The sequence below is a fragment of the Cnephaeus nilssonii genome (assembly GCF_951640355.1).
Source record: "Cnephaeus nilssonii genome assembly, chromosome: 3".
Taxonomy (NCBI): Eukaryota; Metazoa; Chordata; class Mammalia; order Chiroptera; family Vespertilionidae; genus Cnephaeus; species Cnephaeus nilssonii.
Window position 1 is genome coordinate 57,057,149 of NC_137074.1, and position 22,081 is coordinate 57,079,229.

At 38.8% G+C, this 22,081-nt stretch overlaps 1 protein-coding gene and 1 pseudogene across 2 annotated transcripts in view; both read left to right on the top strand.

The window, feature by feature from the left end:
• KPNA1 (karyopherin subunit alpha 1) overlaps positions 1-22,081 on the top strand; it is an 80,853-nt gene that overhangs the window by 54,278 nt on the left and 4,494 nt on the right. The window contains exons 7-14 of the mRNA XM_079765675.1: positions 399-487; positions 787-886; positions 1,474-1,637; positions 3,150-3,228; positions 10,796-10,921; positions 13,469-13,596; positions 18,079-18,257; positions 19,584-22,081. The exon at positions 19,584-22,081 is cut by the window's right edge and continues 4,494 nt beyond it. Coding sequence (XP_079621801.1) covers positions 399-487; positions 787-886; positions 1,474-1,637; positions 3,150-3,228; positions 10,796-10,921; positions 13,469-13,596; positions 18,079-18,257; positions 19,584-19,771 — 1,053 coding nt within the window. The 3' untranslated portion in view covers positions 19,772-22,081. The remainder of the gene's footprint in view (positions 1-398; positions 488-786; positions 887-1,473; positions 1,638-3,149; positions 3,229-10,795; positions 10,922-13,468; positions 13,597-18,078; positions 18,258-19,583) is intronic.
• On the top strand, positions 3,247-9,298 carry LOC307096137 (inhibitor of growth protein 1-like; annotated as a pseudogene). Its single transcript has one exon. The product of its transcript is annotated as an inhibitor of growth protein 1-like (transcript).

Below are 22,081 nucleotides of genomic sequence, written 5' to 3' on the forward strand. Positions count from 1 at the left end.
TTGATTGTTCTTAAATTTTGGTTTACTGTTAATACATTTTTAACCAGCTGAGTAAGCCATAGGCATCACTGCTCTATACCAAGAGCTGTGTGGAATGTTACTTAGGGGTGGGTTCCCGAAAGGTAAAGAATATGTATAAGAACTGTTTCCTTTCTTTATGAAGTTTACTACCTTGCGTGTAAACTTTATAATATTATTGATCTTCTTTCCCCAATCCCACAACTATTTCATCTGACTCCTTGATGAGTGAACTTAGGGGTGTTAGTAATGTCCATGTATAATATGTTGATTAACTACAGTATAATTTTGTAGAGTTATTGTGATTTGTTGACTTCTTAAAAAAGAATTATAAGAGAATAAAAATATACAAACTGTCATTAATGAATCATTTTTCACAGGCAGTCTGGGCTCTTGGCAACATTGCTGGAGATAGTACCATGTGCAGGGACTATGTCTTAGACTGCAACATTCTTCCGCCTCTTTTGCAGTAAGTTTCTATTTCTTTTTTAAGTAATAAAAATATGGGATGCTCTTCAGAAAGCTAATACATCTTTGGAAATAATTTTGGATTTTTTTGTTATTTTTGTTGTTGTTGTTTTAGACATTTTCTTACTGACTTATTCAGATAATTTCTTCAGGCATCTGAAGAAATTCCAGTCCCAAAATTCTGAATTATTTGGTTAGAATTAAGCTATTTTTCTGGAGAAAATGGTTTAGTATTTATATTATGCCATCACAGAATTAATGTTCATTTTATTGTTTACCATTGTATCATCATACTTGTAGGTTATTTTCAAAGCAAAACCGCCTGACTATGACCCGGAATGCTGTGTGGGCTTTGTCTAATCTCTGTAGAGGGAAAAGTCCACCTCCAGAATTTGCAAAGGTAAGGATTATACTTGTGGGAAATTGGCAGAAAAATTACAATTAAAAGAGTGAGCAACCAATATTAATATGAAAGGAAAGAAATAATAAAATTCTAACATAAGTTTTATCAAAAAAGTATCTGTTTCTAGAGAAAAGGGATATTTTTGTTGTTTATTTTTATTTGGGATAAATTTTCACTGCCTGAAAAAGCTCTGAATTAATCTTTAAACCTAGCCTTTTTTGTTCATAACAAAGTATCTAAATTACAGAATTTCCTAGCTTAACACTTGTGGAAGTTCCTTTACCTCTTTGATCTGCAATGAGTGTGTTTTGACAAGGAATCTCTCAGAATTGGTCTATATTAAACTTTGCTCTCTGAAATTATTTTCCTTGGGCTCTCACTGCCTCATTAAGTAAACGACAAGGCCACCGACAGCTTTCCCAAAGATGGACATGCCACTTGACCACCTGCTACTCCATCTCTAGAAGTACTACTAGTCACTCCAGAAGTCAACAAGTGTGTGTCTGGTTGCTTTTTGGAGATTCTCCCCTCACTTCTCGCTTTTATTCTGTGAATTTCATAATCATAGCATCTTCCCTTTACAGGTTTCCCCCTGTCTGAATGTGCTTTCCTGGTTGCTATTTGTCAGTGACACTGATGTACTGGCTGATGCCTGCTGGGCCCTCTCATATCTATCTGATGGACCTAATGATAAAATTCAAGCAGTCATTGATGCAGGGGTGTGTAGAAGACTTGTGGAGTTGCTGATGTAAGTTATCTTGAAGAAAGTGTGTCTGCTTTTTTTGTCCCAATAACAATTGCTGAACTCAAATATTAATTCATTATATTAGTTTATTGTGCTTTGGGCTTCTGTCTTTTGTAATTGTTTATATTGATGTCAAGTCTGTTTGTTTGTTTGTTTGTTTTGAGACTTATAAAGAACCTCTCACTTTTCTTCTGTTAGCATTCCCTCAGGAACATTCGGTAAACTGATGTATGTAATTTCAGCTCATGTTCACTGGATAGTGAAAGGCATATTGCCACTAAAAATAGTCATTCCTTATCTTTCTGTCTGCTTTAGAGCTTATTCTAGACTGGTGTCATCCTTTGAATTTTAATTTGCTATATCTCTTTGTGATGCCTTTGATTTATGGAGTGGAAGATTTACTGACAACATAAATAAAGACTGTATTACTCAAATCTATAATAATCTATAATAATAAAAGCATAATATGCTAATTAGACCGGACATCCTTCTGGGAGGAAGCCGGGGCTGCAGCCATGGGATCAAGGCATCTGCTGAGGCTTCAAGGGAGGGATCCAGGCAGTCCCCTTCCCCCCACCTACCCCTCATCCCCCGGCTTCGAGGGAGGATCAAGGCAGCCGCAGCTGTGAAGGCCTACTCTTGCACGAATTCTGTGCATTGGGTGGGCCTCTAGTTTTTAGATACTAAAGAAAAAAGAGTGATAAGATAATGGGGAAATGATATACAGTTATAAGCCGCTTGAAATTTAATTCGAGTAAGTACAAAGTCGATGCAAGGAGACAGTGCTTCAAACATGACATGTGAAATGAATTATATCAGTGTAATGTACACAATGCCAAACTCTGGGATTATAGCTGGTTGCAGAGTGGGTGCAGATCAGCAGCATAATGCTGTTGTGAATTAAAAGCAATCTGATGCTCCAAGGGTCAGAAGTACAGCATTTAAAGTCTGGGACGTAATCTGTTGTAATCTTTAGTCACTAGATTACATATGTATCTTAACCATTTCTTTTTAATCATCCAATCTTAAATGTGAAGGAACTGTTACAGTTTTGAGAAGAGTGATCAATCTTATTAGAAGGGAGAAAAAAATAGAATTTTGAAGGAAAATTAAAAGACATTAACCTAGCCTGAAATAAAGATTTATTATGTGTCTTCAAATATATAAAGGGTTGTGTGAAAGGGCATGTCAGGAGTGGTTTAGAGACCAAATAAAGAGGAAATGAAGACTATGACAAACAATGAGAGGGAAAACTTCCATTTCCAGTGATGGAATACCTGAGAAATATTATTAGGAAAGATTTGTAGTTTTTTATCCAAAAATACTAAATAACGGAGAGTCAGCTCTTCTAGGGGACAGCAAACATTCTGTCATCATGATAGGGTTCCCTTAATAACCACCATCAGTACCTTTCTATCACATGTTATTTAGTTTGTATTTTAGCCCTACGGAAAATAAACTAAGGATAGAATTGTTAGAAATAACTTTTTTTTTTTTTTTTTTTTATGGTTGCAGGCATAATGATTACAAAGTGGTTTCTCCTGCTTTGCGGGCTGTGGGAAACATTGTCACAGGGGATGATATTCAGACACAGGTATGAATATGTGACAACTTTTTTTTCCCTTCAAAAATAGTACATGAATCCCATGATTAAGTTTCTATTATACTATTAAATTCCATATTATTGGAGAAAATTAATACTTTGTTTCATTAATGTTTGTTAAAAATTAGGCAAGTAAAACAAACAAAAAAATTGGGCAACTACTTTCACTACCTTTGTTATCTCTGTTTTGACGTGGTACTTGTAGAAATTTTGGGTTCCCCTATGATTTAACTTAACCTTTGGTCGGGCAGGTTTCTTTCCTACTACTCCTATTTGAAATGGTTCTTGTGAGCATTTGAACCCTTCATTAGCATCTTTTCTCCATCTCTGTCATCTTTATCTCATCATCTCTGATAATTTTCTCCTTTTTGTATATGGTCAGTAAGTCTCCTGTGTGAGGAGGATTCTTCCCTTCTAGTTCCTAATGTCACTCCATTCAACTTCTGTATCCAGATACATTACTCACAGTGGATTGGCCTAGCCATTTTCCTTTTTTATCTCTTAGGTACATTGGCACATTGCTGTCATTTTTAAATGATCTTCTTAGGCTGTTGTGGTGTTGAAGTATTTTGGGTCTCCTGACTTATTATTTTCCTTTAGTGAGCTCCTTTTTCTGTTTCTTCCTTTTTGTGGGAATTCTCCAGGAGATAATCCTTCAGCCTCATTCACTGATCTTTTTATAAATTCAGCCATCACTTTGAGAATTAGGTTTTAGCCTTACCTTGCTTTTTCTTAACCACCATTTACTTTCAACAGACATTTTAATGTCTTTACTTTTCTAATCTCTAAAATTAAGGAAGATTGAATTTGTTCTGTCTTCAAACTCTCATATGTTCTTTAAATTTATTCTATTCATTAGGGTACTCATTGTTTTCCCTTATATATTTGGGCCTCTGCTTATTTATGTTCCCGTTTTCAGTGAATGGCACCGACAGTTAACTGAGGCAAAAACCTGGACATCAGTTTGATTCTTCTTCCCTACTCTCATCAGTCTTTAACTCTGTTATTCCATCTCTACTTATCTCTTATAGTGCTTAGTTCAGACATTTCTTGTACCATTCCCATGTTACCAGAAGGATGCTTGTAAAACACAAATCTGATCACGTATCTTTTACTTATAATCTTTTTATGGCCTTCTATTGTCCTTGGATGATGTTTAAGATCATTTAAAATCTGGCAGCTGTATCGTAGGGCTGGAGTGGCTCAGTGGTTGAACATCGACCCACGAACCAGGAGATCTCCAGTTCAATTCCTATTAAGGGCACATGCCCAGGTGCTGGCTAGATTCCTGGTGGGAGGCATGTAGGAGGCAGCCAATCGATGTTTCTTCTCTCATCGATGTTTCTATTTCTATCCCTTACTCTCTCTCTAAAATCAATAATAAAAACATTTAAAAATAAATAAAAATAAAATCTGGTAACTATATAATGGAATACTATGCAATAGAAGGAAGAGGTTCTTAATCATTGATATAGAAAGCTCTCCAAGTTATCTATAATAATAAAAGCATAATATGCTAATTAGACCAGATGACCTGGATGAAGCCGCAGCGCCAGGGGCCGAGGCAGAGGCAGCCTGGGGTAGGGGCTGGGTCCCTTGCACAAATTTTGTGCATCGGGCCTCTATTATCTATAATAAAAGCATAATATGCTAATTAGACCAGATGTCCTTCCAGATGATCTTCTGAATGAAGCCGGAGCTTCGAGGGAAGCCCGGGTCCCGGGTGCCAGAGGAAAGCCAGTGCCAGCAGCCGGGGGAAGGAAAGCCTACTCTTGCACAAATTTTGTGCATAGGGCCTCTAGTTGTTTATAAAGAAAAACAAGGAAGGGCTGTGGAGCAATAGCAGTGCCTCAGGGCCGAGGAAGTGGCTAGTTAGCCAAGCTGCTGGCTCAGGATACAGCTCAAGCCTCCTGTCCTGGCCCCCGATCCAGGGGCCTTGAGGAGCAGGGGAAGCAAATTCTCAAGGAAATAGATCAGTATTTTTAGAAGTTTAAGTGGGAGACAGACAGAATTCAGAAGAGGAAAATGCTGCACTGCATTCAGAGAGCCCTGATTCAGGAAGATCTAGATTATGAGTCGGATGGTAGAGTGCTGGAGAACTGGACCAGGCAGGTGGACAGTCACGTGGAACTCTTTGAGGCACACCAAAAGGTTAGTGACTCCACTGGCCACAGTGGCAAAGCCAGCCAGGGTAGGTACAAGAATGAGACAGTCACATAGGCAGAAAACTTCAGTAATAAGAGGTCCTGGCAGCAGGACAACAACGTGAATCGGGAGAATGCAACTAATAATCACGACCATTATGACATCACCTCAAGAACGCCCAAGGAGAAGAAAGCAAAGGCCTCCAAGAAAAGAAATGCTTCAAGGCCAAAGCAGAGAGGGAAGCATACCCCGTAGACCTTCCCATTCAACCAGATCAGCCCACTTACTGTCTGTGCAAAAAGTTCTCCTATGGAGAAATGATTGATGAGTACCCCAATGAACAGTTCCACTTCCCCTGTGTAGGACTGAATCATAAACCACACAGCAAGTGTATTGTCCCAAATGTCAAGGGGAGAAGGAGAAAACCATGGACAAAGCCCTGGAGAAATCTAGAAAGGAAAGTGTTTATAACAGGTAGGTAGTAGACCTTGTTAAACAGTGAGGAGAACTAAGCTAGTATATTTGTTACATCGCCACCTTTGGTGAGGTGCAAAGACTGTAAAATGTATATTTTTAAAGAATGTTTTAAAAGCCTTTTTTTTGTGTGTGTAGAGATGTCATTGATTCTCTGCCTTTTGTTTTCATTGATACACGTGTAACAAGAAAGTGGTCTGTGGGTCAACATTTCAGAAACTACAAATATAGGTTTGAATTAAACACTCAAAAAAACACACACAACAACCTGAAAATCCAACCAAACAAACCAAGGGGCAGAGGGAGGAAAGGGAAAAAAACCCAGAATACTCAGTATACTATACGTTTTATTATGTTTGCATAAAACTTCTCTGGAAGGATACATAGGAAACTAATAATATTGTCTCTGTAGAGAACTGGAAGTCTGGGATACTGGAATGGAAAGGAGGCTTTCAATATATTGTCCTTTGTACTTTCTGTATTTGTAACCCTTTCAGTGTATTGCTATGTTTCTATATTCCCATTCCCACACCAAATTCTATATGCTCTGGCTGTTTTTTCCCCTGAATTAGCTATGACCACACTTAGCTCTCAGCCTTAACACATGCTTTCTTCCCTCTGCATGGAACATATCTCTACCCCCCATTCCTGCTTTGACCACTACCTCACATGTATCCACACTTTGCCCCTGTCTTCTCATCTTCAGGTCTTGATATGACAAAACTATTTTCTCTGAGAAGCCTTGTTTGCTGTCATACTCTTAAGTTATGTGCTCCTTCTTTTATTTCATCCATCATGGCACTTATCACACTGTATTGTAACTAATTGCCACTGTATTATAGCTGTCTAATCACTGATTGTAAGCTTCTAGAGGGGAATCTGTGTCAATCTTGTTCATTTTTATGCCTCTGTAATCTAATAGTTTCTGACACAATATATAGGAACTAAAATATTTATTGAATGAAGTTCTGAATCTATACATCAATTCTGACTTTCTCTTAAGTTTCAGACCATGTATCCAGTAGCCTGTTAGATATTTCTGCTTGCATGTCTCACATTTGTCTCTTACAATTTATGTTCTTCCCCCACAAAGCATATTCCAACTCTTGATTTTTTCCATTGCAATTAAAGATACAACAATTAAAGATACAACTCTTCATCCACACTTGAAATTTTGCAGTCATATTTGATGTTTCCATATCTCTCACACTTTATATAGTAAGTCACCAGGTCTTGTTGATTCTTACTGTTATCTTATCCATGTCTTATCTTAATGTTGCCAGATCCATGTCCTATCATCTTATTTTGGTTCCTGTTTTTTTTTCCACACAAAGGTTGTTGCTGTACCCACCTGATTTATCTTCCTACTCTCCCAAGCATTTATCCCCCTCGATTTATTCTAATAACAGCTTAACCTTTCTTAAAATAACCTTGTTCACATTATTTATTTTCCTCTTAAAAATAAGCTTCACCCTGCCCTAACCGGTTTGGCTCAGTGGATAGAGCATCGGTCTGCGGACTTAAGGGTCCCAGGTTCGATTCCGGTCAGGGGCATGTACCTTGGTTGCAGGCACATCCCCAGTAGGGAGTGTGCAGGAGGCAACTGATAGATTGTTTCTCTCTCATCAATGTTTCTAACTCTCTATCCCTCTCCTTTCCTCTCTGTAAAAAGTCAGTAAAATATATATATATATAAAAAGAAATAAGCTTCACCCTAGCTGGTTTGGCTCAGTGGATAGAGCGTCAGCCTGGGGAGTGAAGTGTCCCAGGTTCGATTCCGGTCAAGGGCACATGCCCGGGTTGTGGGTTCAATCCCCAGTAGGGGACATGCAGGAGGCAGCTAATCAGTGATTTTATTTTTATTTATTTTTTTTAAATTTAATCATTATTGTTCAGATTATTACAATTATTTCTCCTTTTCCCCCCCATATCTCCCCTCCACCCGGTTCCCACTCCACCCTCTGCCCTTACCTCCCCCCCCACTGTCCTCATCCATAGGTGTATGATTTTTGACCAGTCTCTTCCCGCCCCCCCCACCCCTTTCCCCCCGAGAATTGTCAGTCCACTCCCTTTCTATGCCTGATTCTATTATATTCACCAGTTTATTCTGTTCATCAGATTTTTTATTCACTTGATTTTTAGATTCACTTGTTGATAGATATGTATTTGTTGTTCATAATTTTTATCTTTACCCTTTTCTTCTTCATCCTCTTGTTAGAGGTTACCTTTCAGCATTTCATATAATACTGGTTTGGCAGTGATGAACTCCTTTAGCTTCTTCTTATCTGTGAAGCTCTTTATCTGACCTTCAATTCTGAATGATAGCTTTGGCAGGTAGAGTAATCTTGGTTGTAGGTTCTTGCTATTCATCACTTTGAATATTTCTTGCCACTCCCGTCTGGCCTGCATAGTTTCTGTTGAGAAATCAGCTGACATCGTATGGGTGCTCCCTTGTAGGTAACTAATTGTTTTTCTCTTGCTGCTTTTAATATTCTCTCTTTGTCTTTTGCTCTTGGCATTTTAATTATGATGTGTCTTGGTGTGATCCTCTTTGGATTACTTTTGTTTGGGGTTCTCAGTGGGAACTACAGTTTTCTCCTCTTTGCTTGGGGTTTGGAGGTTTTGGAGCTGTCTGACTGGAGTTGCAGTTTGTTTGGTTAAGCTGGGATAGGGCAGGCCATTTTTATGCAAAAGTCGGCTATGTGGAGCTTGGGTGTGTTTGTAGATTGTGTGGGGCGGGGTCTTAGGGCGTCACTAGGCTAGGGCGTGGCAAACAGTGGTGGTTGCCAGTCAGCCTTCTCTGTGTTCCCGCATTTCCAAGTCCCCGCGTCCTGCACCGCAGTAAACAATGATTGCTGGGCGCATCTCTGCAAGAAAGTCACCCTCACTTTCCGAACTGATGGCCGACAGTCCAGCGTCTCCCCAGAAACTGGACTTCAGAGTAATTGGGAGCTTGTCTCCCTTTGGGTTGAAAAAAGCAGCACATCCAATCGCCCACCACCAGCCTGATTCACGTGCCTCCGTACCTCAGCTTTTCAGAGCTTGTGCACATCTCAATGCTCTTTTCTCTTTCTTTCTAGTTGTAGAACTTCCACTCAGCCAGCTTTCCCGTGGTTCTGGGTGATGGACGTTTTGTCTTTTAGTTGTAGTTTTGAAATTGTTGTGCGAGGCAGCAGTTTAGGTGTTTACCTATGCCGCCATCTTGGTTTCTCTGTACCACAATTTTTTAATCCACTCATCTGCTGATTGGCACTTAGGCTGTTTCCAAATCTTAGCTTTGGTGAATTGTGCTGCTATGAACATAGGGGTGCATATATCCTTTCTGATTGATGTTTCTAGTTTCTTGGGATATATTCCTGAAGTGGGATCACTGGGTCAAATGGGAGTTCCATTTTTAGTTTTTGAGGAAACTCCATACTGTTCTCCACAGTGGCTGCACCCGTCTGCATTCCCACCAGCAGTGCACGAGGGTTCCTTTTTCTCTGCATCCTCGCCAGCACTTGTCGTTTGTTGATTTGTTGATGATAGCCATTCTGACAGGTGTAAGATGGTACCGCATTGTCGTTTTGATTTGCATCTCTCACATGATTAGTGACTTTGAGCATGTTTTCATATGTCTCTTGGCCTTCTGTCTTTCGAAAAATATCTATTGAGGTCCATTGCCCATTTTTTGATTGGGTTGTTTATCTTCCTTTTGTTAAGTTGTATGAGTTCCCTGTAAATGTTGGAGATTCCTTTCTCTTCTTTGCTTTTGAAATCTTACCCACACTCCCTATGAAGTCTTTTCCTGACAACTCTTCCCCAAGTATTATGTTTAACTTCTGATGTGTTTATTTTTCAGACCACGTGTTTTGATATTTGAAAAGTTACTTTGTGACATATTTTATACTGTTATTTAGAAAGGTTGTATTTGTTTAAAGTTTTTTTTTTTTAGGTATATTAATTTAACTGGCAAAAAAAAGGACTTCCTTTTAATTTGCATTTCTTTCATTGTGAGATAATTTTCTATTAAAATTTTAGTTTCTTACCATTACATATTAAAGATAGCAGCCCTCTTATCTGTTGATTTTCCCATTTTTTCATTGGTTTTTATGCTTGAAAAGTTCTTCACTATTCCAAAACCAGCTATTTACTGAGATTTTCTTCTGTTTTATGATTTCTCTTTTATATTTACTCATTAAACCAACTACAAAATTTATTTTTATAACTAGGGTTAAGAACTGGTTTTTAAAAAATGTTTTCAACTCCTTTATTCTAGTAACAGCTATTAAATAAGACCACCAGTTACTGTAGGAGGAAAGGATTAACTTTACTTATATACTTAATTCTTTATAAATATCTGCATTTGCTTTTGGACTTGTTATTCTGTTGTTCGGTGGTTGATTCTTGAGCCAGCCACCTATTATTTTAATCATGACAACTTTATGATTTTAATTTTGGTAGAGTAGCTCTCCTTCATATCTTATCTCTCTCACCTTTGTAAGCTGTTTGGTAGCTGGGGAGATATTCTTTTTATCTTTTTATCTTATAATGCTTCATTAAGTATATATTGGTTCATTGACTACCAGTTAGAGGGTTATCAGAGGACTTAAAATTCTGAGACCACTTCTTAATTTTTGGCCACTTGATATAGTACCCATTCAAAGGCATTTTAATATGCTGTAGGGATAGAAAAGTAAATAACTAAGACATTATTATGTCTTACTAAGTATGGTTTTAGTAGTTGAGAATGTGTACAATGAAACTGCTTTGATAATCATAGAAACTAATTCTTACTAGCAGTGAATACTTTTTTACATATATAAAGTTATTTGTTTCTAAAATTTCAAGGGGAGACAGTAAGTTATTTCTTTGCCTTTTTCCTAAAATAAAGTTTTTGTAAAGATTTACTTATATTTGTTTGCATCAATAAGTAAAATTTTCAAACTTCTCATTTTAGGTAATTTTGAATTGCTCCGCTCTGCAGAGTTTATTGCATTTGCTGAGTAGTCCAAAGGAATCTATCAAAAAGGAAGCATGTTGGACAATATCAAATATCACAGCAGGAAATAGGGCCCAGATCCAGGTAATTTCATAGCATCTGTGGGGGTTTTTTTTGGTTGTTTTTTTTTTTTTTTGCATATTTTTATGGATATGTCCATTTTTTTTCTGTCAATCATTAAAATATATATTTTAATGATTGCCTTGGAGGCCACTTACTGCCAACATTGTTCTCTTACTTGGTCAGTCTGCATCTTATTTTTAAAAAAAACCTACTTTAAAGAAGATAAGTCTTTTGAACTTATACTTGGGCCTTGGTATTTCCCTCTGCCTTTAATATTTGATGATTTTCCAAGATTGTGTAATAGTGTCTTGTATTCTTGCAGTTTTGTTGGACTTTATGCTAAACAGGTTAGCTTTACTCTTGCCAAGTAAAACACTTATTTTCTATTGGACTCATGTATTAGATTGCTTTAATTTTTCATGAACCCTTGGGGACCCATTTTTCTCTAGCTGGTTATCTGTGCTTTCCTTTTATTCTTATACTAGGAGCCCAGTGCACCTTGAAAGGAACCGTGGGCCATAATGCTGTGGTGGGCACAGGGGCGGGTCTTGGCCCTCCAACCGTGGCTCCCGGTCCCCTGTCTGCTGGCAGCCCTGCTCCCGCTGCTGCCACTTGCACCTGCTGACGGCACACAGCGATTGGGGCCGGCACCAGCAGTGGGTGTGAGTGGTGGCTGCTGCCCCGATCGCCCTTCAGGAGCAGGGAGAGGTGGAGAAGCCCTGAGGGGCAATCGGGGCCAGCAGCTGCTTGATGGCGCCAAGCGATTGGGGCTGGTGCCTAGCGGCAGCTCCAGCGCCGGTAGTGGGTGCGAGTGGGGCTGGCACCGGCAGCAAGTGCGAGCACCAGGCGGGACCACGGCGCACCGTAACAGAATTTTCAGTAACCACCAGAGGCTCGCCCCGATGACAGAGACCGGTGCCCCGCCTTGGTCTGGCACCCCGCTCACCTGCTCCACCATCCCACGTGGCCAATGCCTGCCACGATCCGCGCACACGCCCTGGTAGTCAGTGCAAGTCATAGCAACTGGTTGTTCGGTTGTTCTGCCGTTTGGTCTATTTCCATATTAGGGTTTTATATATATAGATCAGTGAGAGAATAACCCAAGTGGAAGATTAGCAGTGGTCTAAGGTAGACCATGAGAAAGGCTGGAACAACAGGTTGAAAAACAATTTATGAGATTTTGAGCTGAGTGGAATCATAGAGGTCATCTAATCCAGCATTCTTATTTATAGATGAAACTGGGACTCAGAGAAATAAAATGATTTGCTCCAGAGCATTTTGAGTAAATGACAGAACCAAGATTAAGTGTTTTTCTGCTAAACTTTGCTTACTTCTCTCATTGGTGTAATAGAAAAAGTTCTCGTCCAGGAAAGCATGGATTAATCATCCCCTAACAGAATGCTATCAGGGACTGACATTGGTAGCTATTGCAGTTCATAGCTTACATACAAGGTGATTTCAACTGCAGTTGATTGCTTGCTATGCACCAGACTGTTATGTAGCACTCAGGTTAATTTTATGTAGGAAATAATATGAACCAATTTTAGTACTTGAGCTAAGGAGAAACATGAAGAAAATAATTTGAGGAACACTACTTTAGTATTAGTAGATGAGAGGGATTGAGTAAAAGTACTCTGTTCAACTAAAGGCTATTCTGGTAATCTGGATTGAGGTGGTGGCTTGGAACAGGATGGTGGCAGTGCTAAAGGAAAGGAAAGGATGCACCCAGAGCATTTTAAATTGAAAATGTAAAAGATGTGGTGAAAGATTGAATTTAGAATAAATACAAAGAGAGCCTTTGTGAATTTGACAGATTTGAAAGGAAACCTGGTATAGAGGCCAGATGTTGTGTTTGAGGCGATTAGCAGATCTAAAGTAAGCTGTTGGCCATCCTGGGTTGGGGCTCCTGTGAGAAGGGAGTTAAAACCAGAGAGTTACAACACACAATGTCAGGGTGGATGCTATGAGAGAAATGATAATAGCAGAGGAACAAAGAATTGAACTTTTATTATGGGTGGACCAAGACAGGATAATAAAAGATAAATCTCAGAGGTAAAACTAGATTATAAGGTCACAGACTCCAGAGAGGGTGCTATTGATATCAAGTATGACCAAAAGGTTAAGGATAATGAGGATTTAACTCCTTCCTATTTATTTTTAACAGGGGGAGGGATGTCATTAGTGAAACCACCTGAAATGTTATAATTAGTATCATGAACACTTTTTAAAAAAAACATGTTTTATTGATTTTTGAGAGGGAGGAAGGGAGAGAGAGAAATATCGATCAGCTGCCTCAGGGTTGCCTCCTACTGCGGTGTGAGCCCAAAACCCAGGCATGTGCCCTTACTGGGAATCGAACTCGAGACTTTTTGGTGCACGGGATGATGCTCTACCAACTGAGCTATAGCAGCCAGGGCATATCATGAACACTTATAAATTTTTGTTTCATTATTTGTAAATTGCAGTTGACATTTAATATTTTATATTAGTTTCACATGTACACCATAGTGGTTAGACATTACAAATCTTATACTTTTTCTTCCCATTTAATGTTTTCTTTAATTTCAGACTGTGATAGATGGCAACATTTTCCCAGCCCTCATTAGTATATTACAAACTGCTGAGTTTCGGACAAGGAAAGAAGCTGCTTGGGCCATCACAAATGCAACTTCTGGAGGATCAGCTGAACAGATCAAGTAAGTACTAACCAGGTAGCATCTTATAAATTAAAGGAAAAATTATTTTCTCTACCATTTAAGAATACTCAATTCTAGCCTCCTGGAAGATTATTCTCAGTTTCATAATTAGACACAAATAGGTGTTTTATTCCTTATACCTTTCCCATGCCTTCTTGCAGAAACAAATTCTGGGATGTGAGAAGTACGGCAAAGTTGAGGTTTGAAGCAGAAATAATTACAGGGGTGGCTTCAGCGCACTCTGGAGCTGCATGGTTAGAAACATCTTGAGTAGTCTAGAAGGTTACATGTAGAATCCTTAGAGTCCAGCATTAATAGTTAACTCTTGCTCCTTCTAGTTTAAATGGCTTAATTGGACCAGACTTGAAAGAGAGGTATATCTTAGGGTAAAGTACCAAATTCAGTGGAGGCAAGTGTCTCCTAAAGTACTATAGTATACAGTAAAGAGAGAGAAAGATTTGTATTAGCTTAAGACTTAAATGGCCTCTTGGGTAGTAGCAGCTTATAATCTTAACTAGAGGCCCGGTGCATGAAATTCGTGCATGGGTAGGGTACCTAGGCCTGGCCGGCAATCAGGGCTGATCAGGTTCCCTACCTCCCCGCTGCCTCCTTCCCTCACTCCCTCAGCGCCCCACCTCCGCCACTGGTCGCCTGCCATGTTCTGCGCTGTCCTCTGGTGGTCAGCGCATGTCATAGCGAGCGATCGAACTCCCGGTCGAACTCCCGAGGGGACAATTTGCAAATTAGCCTTTTGTTATATAGTACTAGAGGCTCGGTGCATGACATTCATGCACTGGGGGCAGGGGGCATCCCTCAGCCTGGCCTGCGCCCTCTCACAGTCCAGGAGCCCTCGGGGGATGTCCAGTGGCTGTGGAGGGGGGAGAGGCTCCCACCACCACCACGCGCTGCGCTCGCCAGCTGTGAGCCCAGCTTAGGGCTTCTGGCTGAGCGGCGCTCCCACTGTGGGAGCGCATTGACCACCAGGGGCCAGCCCCTGCGGTGAGTGTCTGCCCCCTGGTGGTCAGCATGCGTCATTGCGACCGGTCGTTCTGCCATTCAGTCGATTTGCATATTAGCCTTTTATTACATAGGATGGCTAGAAAAGGCATTTGTATGGGTAGGAATCGTGAAAAATAATGAAATCTTACCATTTGTGACAGTATGGATAAACCTAGAGGGTATTATACTAAGTGAAATAACTCAGACAGGGAAAGACAAATACCATATGATTTCACTTATATGTGGAATCTAAAGAACAAACAAAACAGAAATAGAGTTATAGATACAGAGAACAGACTCAGGGTTGCCAGAGGGGAGGGGGGTTGGGGACTGGGTGAAAAAGGTGAAGGGATTGAGAAGTATAAATGGGTGGTTAACAAAATTGTCATGGGGATGAGATGTAAAATACAGGACAAGGAATATAGTCAATAATATTGTAATAACTGTGTATAGTGCCAGATGGGTACTGGAAATACTGGGGAAACACTTTGTCAAGTATATCATTGTGCTGTATACTTGAAACTAATACAAAAAAATACTGAATGTAAACTGTAATTGGAAAAAATATGTGGACAGGAATTAATTCCTCAAAAGAATATTATATAATTAAATGCTAAATTATGGACATTCAGTACCTCAGATAGAATAAACGAGTAGTGATGAAGATAAAAATGAATCCTCAACTCTTAGCTTGACTTAACTTTTAAATATATATATAAATTTCAGAGAGGAAGGGAGAGGGAGAGGGAGGGAGAGAGAGAGAGAGAGAGAGAAACATCAATGATGACAGAGGACCATTGATTGGCTGCCTCCTGCCTGCCCCCTACTGGGGATCAAGCCAGCAACCTGAGCATGTGCCCTTGACTGGAATCGAGCCTGAGACCCTTCAGTCTGCAGGCCTATGCTCTATCTACTGAGCCAAACCAGCTAGGGCTGCCTTAACTTTCTTTATGGGAAATTCAGATGAGGGGAAGATGATTTCCGATGAGTGTTAAAGCATCAGCCCCTTCCTCATATGTAGTATCAGGGAAACAGCTACCTCTCATGTTGCTGCTTTGGTGGTTTAAATGTAGGCACAGAATCAATGCTAATTTTTATTGCTCTGTTGAAAATTTAAAAATGAAAAGGCAAAGTAATCCTAACATTTCAGAAATTGATCAGGTATGGAAGATAAGTATTTACATGAAATAGTAAAATTTATAAATAGGTTAACACATGCAACAGCTATTTTGGTAAAATTCATCATGGATAGGTTATTAATGGAAGACTTTCAAGTGGTCTTGTATGAGGTTAGGTCTTGTTTCAAGATTATGGTTCTGCGGTATAGCAAGTCCTTGAATACCATTTTGTTATAGCGTAGAAACTTAACTCTTGTTTATATAAATGAGCCTGTGGTAAAATTGGTTTTGTTATGTGCTGTTTCGCTTAAAAGTTGTAGAACCTATGGACAATGTTGAGGCCTTAATGTATGTACCATGATTGCCAGTATGCCACCACCAGATGGCAGTCATGTGCAATACTATAGAAGTTTGGAACAGTTAATAGTCAAGTTTTATGTTCAAATTAAGATTTGTAATTATTAATGGTCTCTTTATTGTATACCAAATCTGTTTTCTTAATTGAAGTGGTTAAACTGTACACATACGTATTTTTAAAACATTTATAAAATACTGTGGTAGCTTTCATCAGAAAGTATTCGGGATATTTTGCTCAGTTAGAGAAGAGAATAGCTACTACCCTTTTTAAAATTTTGCGTAGCAGTTTCTTAATAATTAGATGAAGCGTTTTCTTAAAAAGATTCTTATGAAAATATGATAGTCCAAATTATAGAAAATAGACTGGCTTTCTGATAAAGATATCTATGTGGCTTCTCTTTCTTGTTGGGAAGACAAGATGTAGATGGATTTCAATTATAGAAAATATCCATAATTCTATGCTAAATTAACCAAATATAAACAAACCACTCTAGTGGTCTTTATTTACTAGTGGCCCGGTGCATGAAATTCGTGCACATTAAAAGGGAATTAATTAGAGGAAATATTTTAATGTTGCTATTTGCCCTTTCTCTATAATAGAAGTGTCAGAGATGAAAGAAAATTAGTAAAATGTATATGAAAATCTCTCTCTTGTCAGAGTCTGGGGCACACCGTGGGAGCCAGAGTCAAGTCCCTGCCCACTCACGCGAGTGCCTTGAAATCGCACCAGACCGAGACCTGGCCGGCCCACCCCCATTGGGCGAGACCCAGACCCGGCCAGTCCCACCCTGGGGGCGCGCAGCCTCAGGTCCCCCAGCCCGGCCTGGCACCACGCAGCCTCAGGTCCCTGCTGATCGATTGTTACAGCATCATGGTGTGATGGCCATTTGCATATTAGCCTTTTATTATGATGATTTTAATGTATTTTTATTGATTTCAGAGAGGAAGGGAGAGGAAGAGAGAGATAGAAACATTATTGATGAGAGAGAATCATTGATCGGCTACCTTCTGCACACCCCAAACTGGGGATTGAGTCCACAACCCAGGCATGTGCCCCAACCAGGAATCGAACAATGACCTCCTGGTTTATAGGTTGATGCTCAACCACTGAGCCGTATTGGTGTATAGGTTTTTGTGTGAACATAAGTTTCTACCTCATTGGGTAAATACCTAGGAGTAAGATTGCCAGATTGTATAGAAAGCTTTGTAAAAAACTGACAAGCTATCTTTCAAAGTGGTTTATCCTAATTTGCATTCTCACCAACAAAAAAATATGAGTTTCTATTGCTCCACGTCCTTATCAGGATTTGGTATTGTCAGTGTTTTGGGTTTGTGCCATTGCAATAGGTCTGTAGTATCATTGTTTTAATTTATAGCCCCCTAATGATATATATAGTGTGTCCCAAAAATATGTATACACACTTTAACAGCTGATTCTATTACATTTTGAAAATGAAATGTATCTTAATAAGCACTGTCTTTATAATTATTCAATGTGTGTATACATTTTTTTGCGGATACCCTGTATATGAGTTGAGCATCTTTTTATATGCTTATTTGCCATTGTATATCTTTGGGGGTGTATGTTCAGATCATTTGCCCATTTTTACATTGAGTTGATTTATTTAATATTTAAGAGTTCTTTGTACAAAATAGAGTGGCCTGTTGGGCATGTTGTGCTGGCTTTCGCAGCAAGTGTGTCATATTTCAGAGGTGCAGTTACCTATAGAAACAAAACTATTCTATTGTATTAGTTGCGCATGTTCAGAGAAAGAGAGTATTCCAGTTTCTTGGAGTCCAGTAATTGTGGAAGGAAAGAAGAATGGAACTGGCTGCTAGAGAACTGTTTCATTTATTTGTGCTTTTTGTGTGTGGTAAGGTGTAGAGTATGGTTCAATAGGTGCCCTTTTTTTATTTCTGTAGTCAAGTTGAGGATGATCCTTTCACCAACCTAATAAGTTTTATTGAATTAAAAGCTTTGACTAAAGTACTCTTTTTATTACTTTAGATACCTCGTAGAACTGGGTTGTATCAAGCCACTCTGTGATCTCCTCACAGTCATGGACTCTAAGATTGTACAGGTTGCCCTAAACGGCTTGGAAAATATCCTAAGGCTTGGAGAACAAGAAGCCAAAAGAAACGGCACTGGCATTAATCCTTACTGTGCTCTGATTGAAGAAGCTTATGGTAAGATAGAGTATTAAACAGATGTCCTAAAATTATTTTCTTTTTCTCTTTGCTTTTCTGGCCTGTCCACATCTGTCATTAGCAAACACATACAAAAAATTGTTTTCTTGTGAATTATAATGTTTAGTATGTAAATACAAAGAGAAGCAAGTCCCCTTCAATTTAACCAGTTTTACACTAGGCTCTTCCCAATTTTCTGACTGCTTTTCCTTGTGGGTACTCTTGCATTCTTAACTAATCCATCTGAGGCTCAAGAACACCCATATCTACTGTATATGATGCCTGACTCCTTTGCTCTTGTAAGATTGAAAGTTCTGATTTTGCACTGCACCCTCAGTTTCTGTGTTCCTAAAGAGTTCCTGAGAGTTTCATCTTAGAGTCACTTGGTTTCCTCATTCTTCTATCTCAGTCTTTGCTGTATTCTTAATAATCAGTTTACTAATGTACTTTAACCTTTTAAGTTGCCTAAGTGATTTTAATGCATGGTCTGGGTTAAAAACCACTGTTTTGGGGTTTGTTTATTCCTGAGATTGGAATTAGGGATCATGGGGGTACATTTATTTTTCAGATTTATAAGCTAATGCAGAATTGTTTTCCAAAATGATTTTAACAACTTATTTTTTTAAAAACATGATTACAAAAGCTATACCTACTTAGTGTAAGGGATTTTGAAATGTATAAAAAAGAAAAATGTTCTTTATCTAGAGATGTTTCTCCACAGAGGTAACTATTGTTACTTTTTTATTTCTATATATTTTAATATGGATATGTATATGAATATGTATTTTTTCCATTGAGCAATGTTATTTTTTCCTTTGAGTGATGTTAATATTTTATTAAGATCAGATGGGCTTGACCTTAAAGGGAATGTGTTGGCTAATTGCTCTAGTCGGACTTCTAAGTTAAAGCAATAAAAACAGATTCTGACTGACTTAAGGATATTACACCTTCACTGTAATGATATTGAATAACTCAGTGTCTAGGTAGATAGAACTAGAGCCAAGAATTAATTAGGCCATAGGTATAGTCCAGCAGGAACTCTTCTGCGACTTGCCCTTGGCACTGGATGACGTGGTGACTTATGGAAATTGCTATTTCTGGGGTCTGGCTGTTGTTTGTACATGCATTTAAGATGTCAGTTTGTAACGTGCTGGTATTCAGATGTAATCCCTAGCAATACTGTCTATGCTATTACAAAATACATATGAGATATAAGTGGAGAAGAGAGCCTTCCGTTACCTCAAGAAAGGAGACATATGGCAAAACATCGCTTCATTAGAATTTCCTATAGATAAACAACAGATTTTCCTTTATTCTTTATTCTAGGTCTGGATAAAATTGAGTTCTTACAGAGTCATGAAAACCAGGATATCTACCAGAAGGCCTTTGATCTTATCGAGCATTACTTCGGTACCGAGGATGAGGACAGCAGCATTGCACCCCAGGTTGACCTTAGCCAGCAGCAGTACATCTTCCAGCAGTGTGAGGCTCCTATGGAAGGTTTCCAGCTTTGAGGCAATACACTGCTTTCATGTTCCTGTGTCAGACCAGGCTACCTAGTCACGTCCTCTTGTGGAGCCCACAGTCCTCATGGAGCTGACTTCTCAAATGTTTTCCATAATACTGTTTGCGCTCATTTGCTTGCCTTGCGCACCTGCTCTCTCACACACATCTGGAAAACCTCTGGCTCTCTGTGGTGGAATATCCTTCTAAGGAAAGAGTAACCAGAACGGCCCACTCTTAAGGAAAATCCCTAGGCTTTGGAGATCTGCACTTCTATATTATAAGAGTCATGGAAATATACACATATTCATGTGGCTTTCTTATTTTGTGGCAGAAAAAAAGAGGACTCCTCCTTATTCCCTTTTAAGTGGGAAAAAATACTGACATTAAAAAGATAAGACTAAAACTTTATCTTGAATTTCACACAACTACTTGCAACAAGGGAGATGTTTAGACCTGTTGTGTACTTCAGAGTACTTTTCATGCGTTCTTCCACAGTGAACCCTGGTGGCTTTTTCTAGCCAAATTTGCATTAATTCTTACTGAGATTGGATGGTTTTCTTTCCTCTATTGGCGCCATTCTTCACAGATATTAAAGTTAAACCATCTGCTCTCTCACCTTTAGCCTTCAGTGAATGTGCTTTCTAGTTGTCAGGAATGCTGAAGAATTAACACTGATTCTCTCATGTGATACTGGTTTGAAGATTTCCTTAGAGCAGAAAGCAGAGGGGCACATATTAATCTGTATGGCTATTGCTTCTCTTTGGTCTTCTGTGTCTTAGGATTTGAAAGTGGTTCAGTTCTAATGCTGGTTGAAGATTGATTTAGAATCCTTAGTAATCTAAACTGTATTCTGCAATTCAATAACAAAATAATAATTAAAAAAACACCCTCCAATTTTCCCAACTTCACCAGTGTGATTAGAGGCTGTGTTTCTGCATTTAAACAGATGTTTCAGGCTTTGTGGTCCTGATAAGGTCCTCATTAAATTGTAAAGTTCACCCTAGGTGCTTTTCCCCTCTGTGACTGGCAGAGAACACGTACTTTTAAAGGTTACTTAGGGACTTTTTTTTCTTAATTGGGTGCAGCTTGATTCTAATGTATTCATGCTGCATATATGAATATATGTTCCTTTAATGTAGCATCCTTATCTTGAACAAATAACTATCTTCTCAACATGACCTGTTTAACCCAAATAAGGGCAGTGATCTTTTTCTTATAACCTCATTATTCCCTCCCTAATCATTTCATTTCATCTCCTACTAGTTAGTATAGCCCAGTCAAGTTGCCCTCCCCCTTGTCATAAAATAAAAAGTTTCTACCTTCTGGCTCATTTAATGATGACTGCAATCTGTACCTGCAAAAGGCGCTTCCAGTACTGTCTTCAGTGATCTACATTTGAGCTTGGACTGGAACGAAAAAATAAGTTTAATTGCCAAGAGAACTGCAACTGAACATACGACTTCTTGGTGCTAGTTGGCCATCTTGACTCAATGTTGGGACACACTATCAGAGAAGATTTATATTTGTTAATGTGCTATTCAAAATGAATTCTGAAGGAAAAGTTGCTCATTTCTGTTTTAGAGAATATCCTTTTAATCCTCTTTAATCTTGTCCTCTTCTAGAATTCATTTTAACCCCATAGTGTAAGTATTTGGAAGTTCCCCTGACAAGCTATTTATACATCTCTGGTAAATCCTGCTGAACGTTAGGGATATTCAGAGCTTTCGTACCTCATCATGTTGTCATTTAAGCAGTCAACTTATGTGACCTGATTTAGATTTTTAAAAATCCACTTCATTTAAAGTAAAAAGGTAACAAAAACAATGGACATTTCAGCCAAGCCTGTGACACTGTCTTCACATCTAGCTTGTAGTCGTGTCTGTGCTCTGGATGGGTACCGTCTGATGTTTGTCTGTCGTTGATGGAGCAGCCACTGCAAAACTAGTCAACTCTCATTTATAACTGTTAATTTTTCTAGTGCTGCTTTGTGCTGAAAGGACATTTTAGTTTACTGCACTTGACCTGTAAAAGACTTCGATTCTTTGTAATTTTAGAGACAAGTTAGGTGGTTAATTTAAAGGAAAACTTTCAGTGTTGCCTTGACATCACATTAAAATATAACTTTCAGAAGGATAATAGAAGCACTGATTCATAGTAAAAATCTTGGTTTTAGCTTTGACTTTTTTTGTGTGTGGCTGAGTTTTTAAAAATTGTAAATTACGGTAACATCATTTCTGTAGGATGTTTAAATTATGTAACTTCTATTGGATAATTTTAATAGTTTTCAGTTCATGTTGATAAACCAATTTGAATGGAAA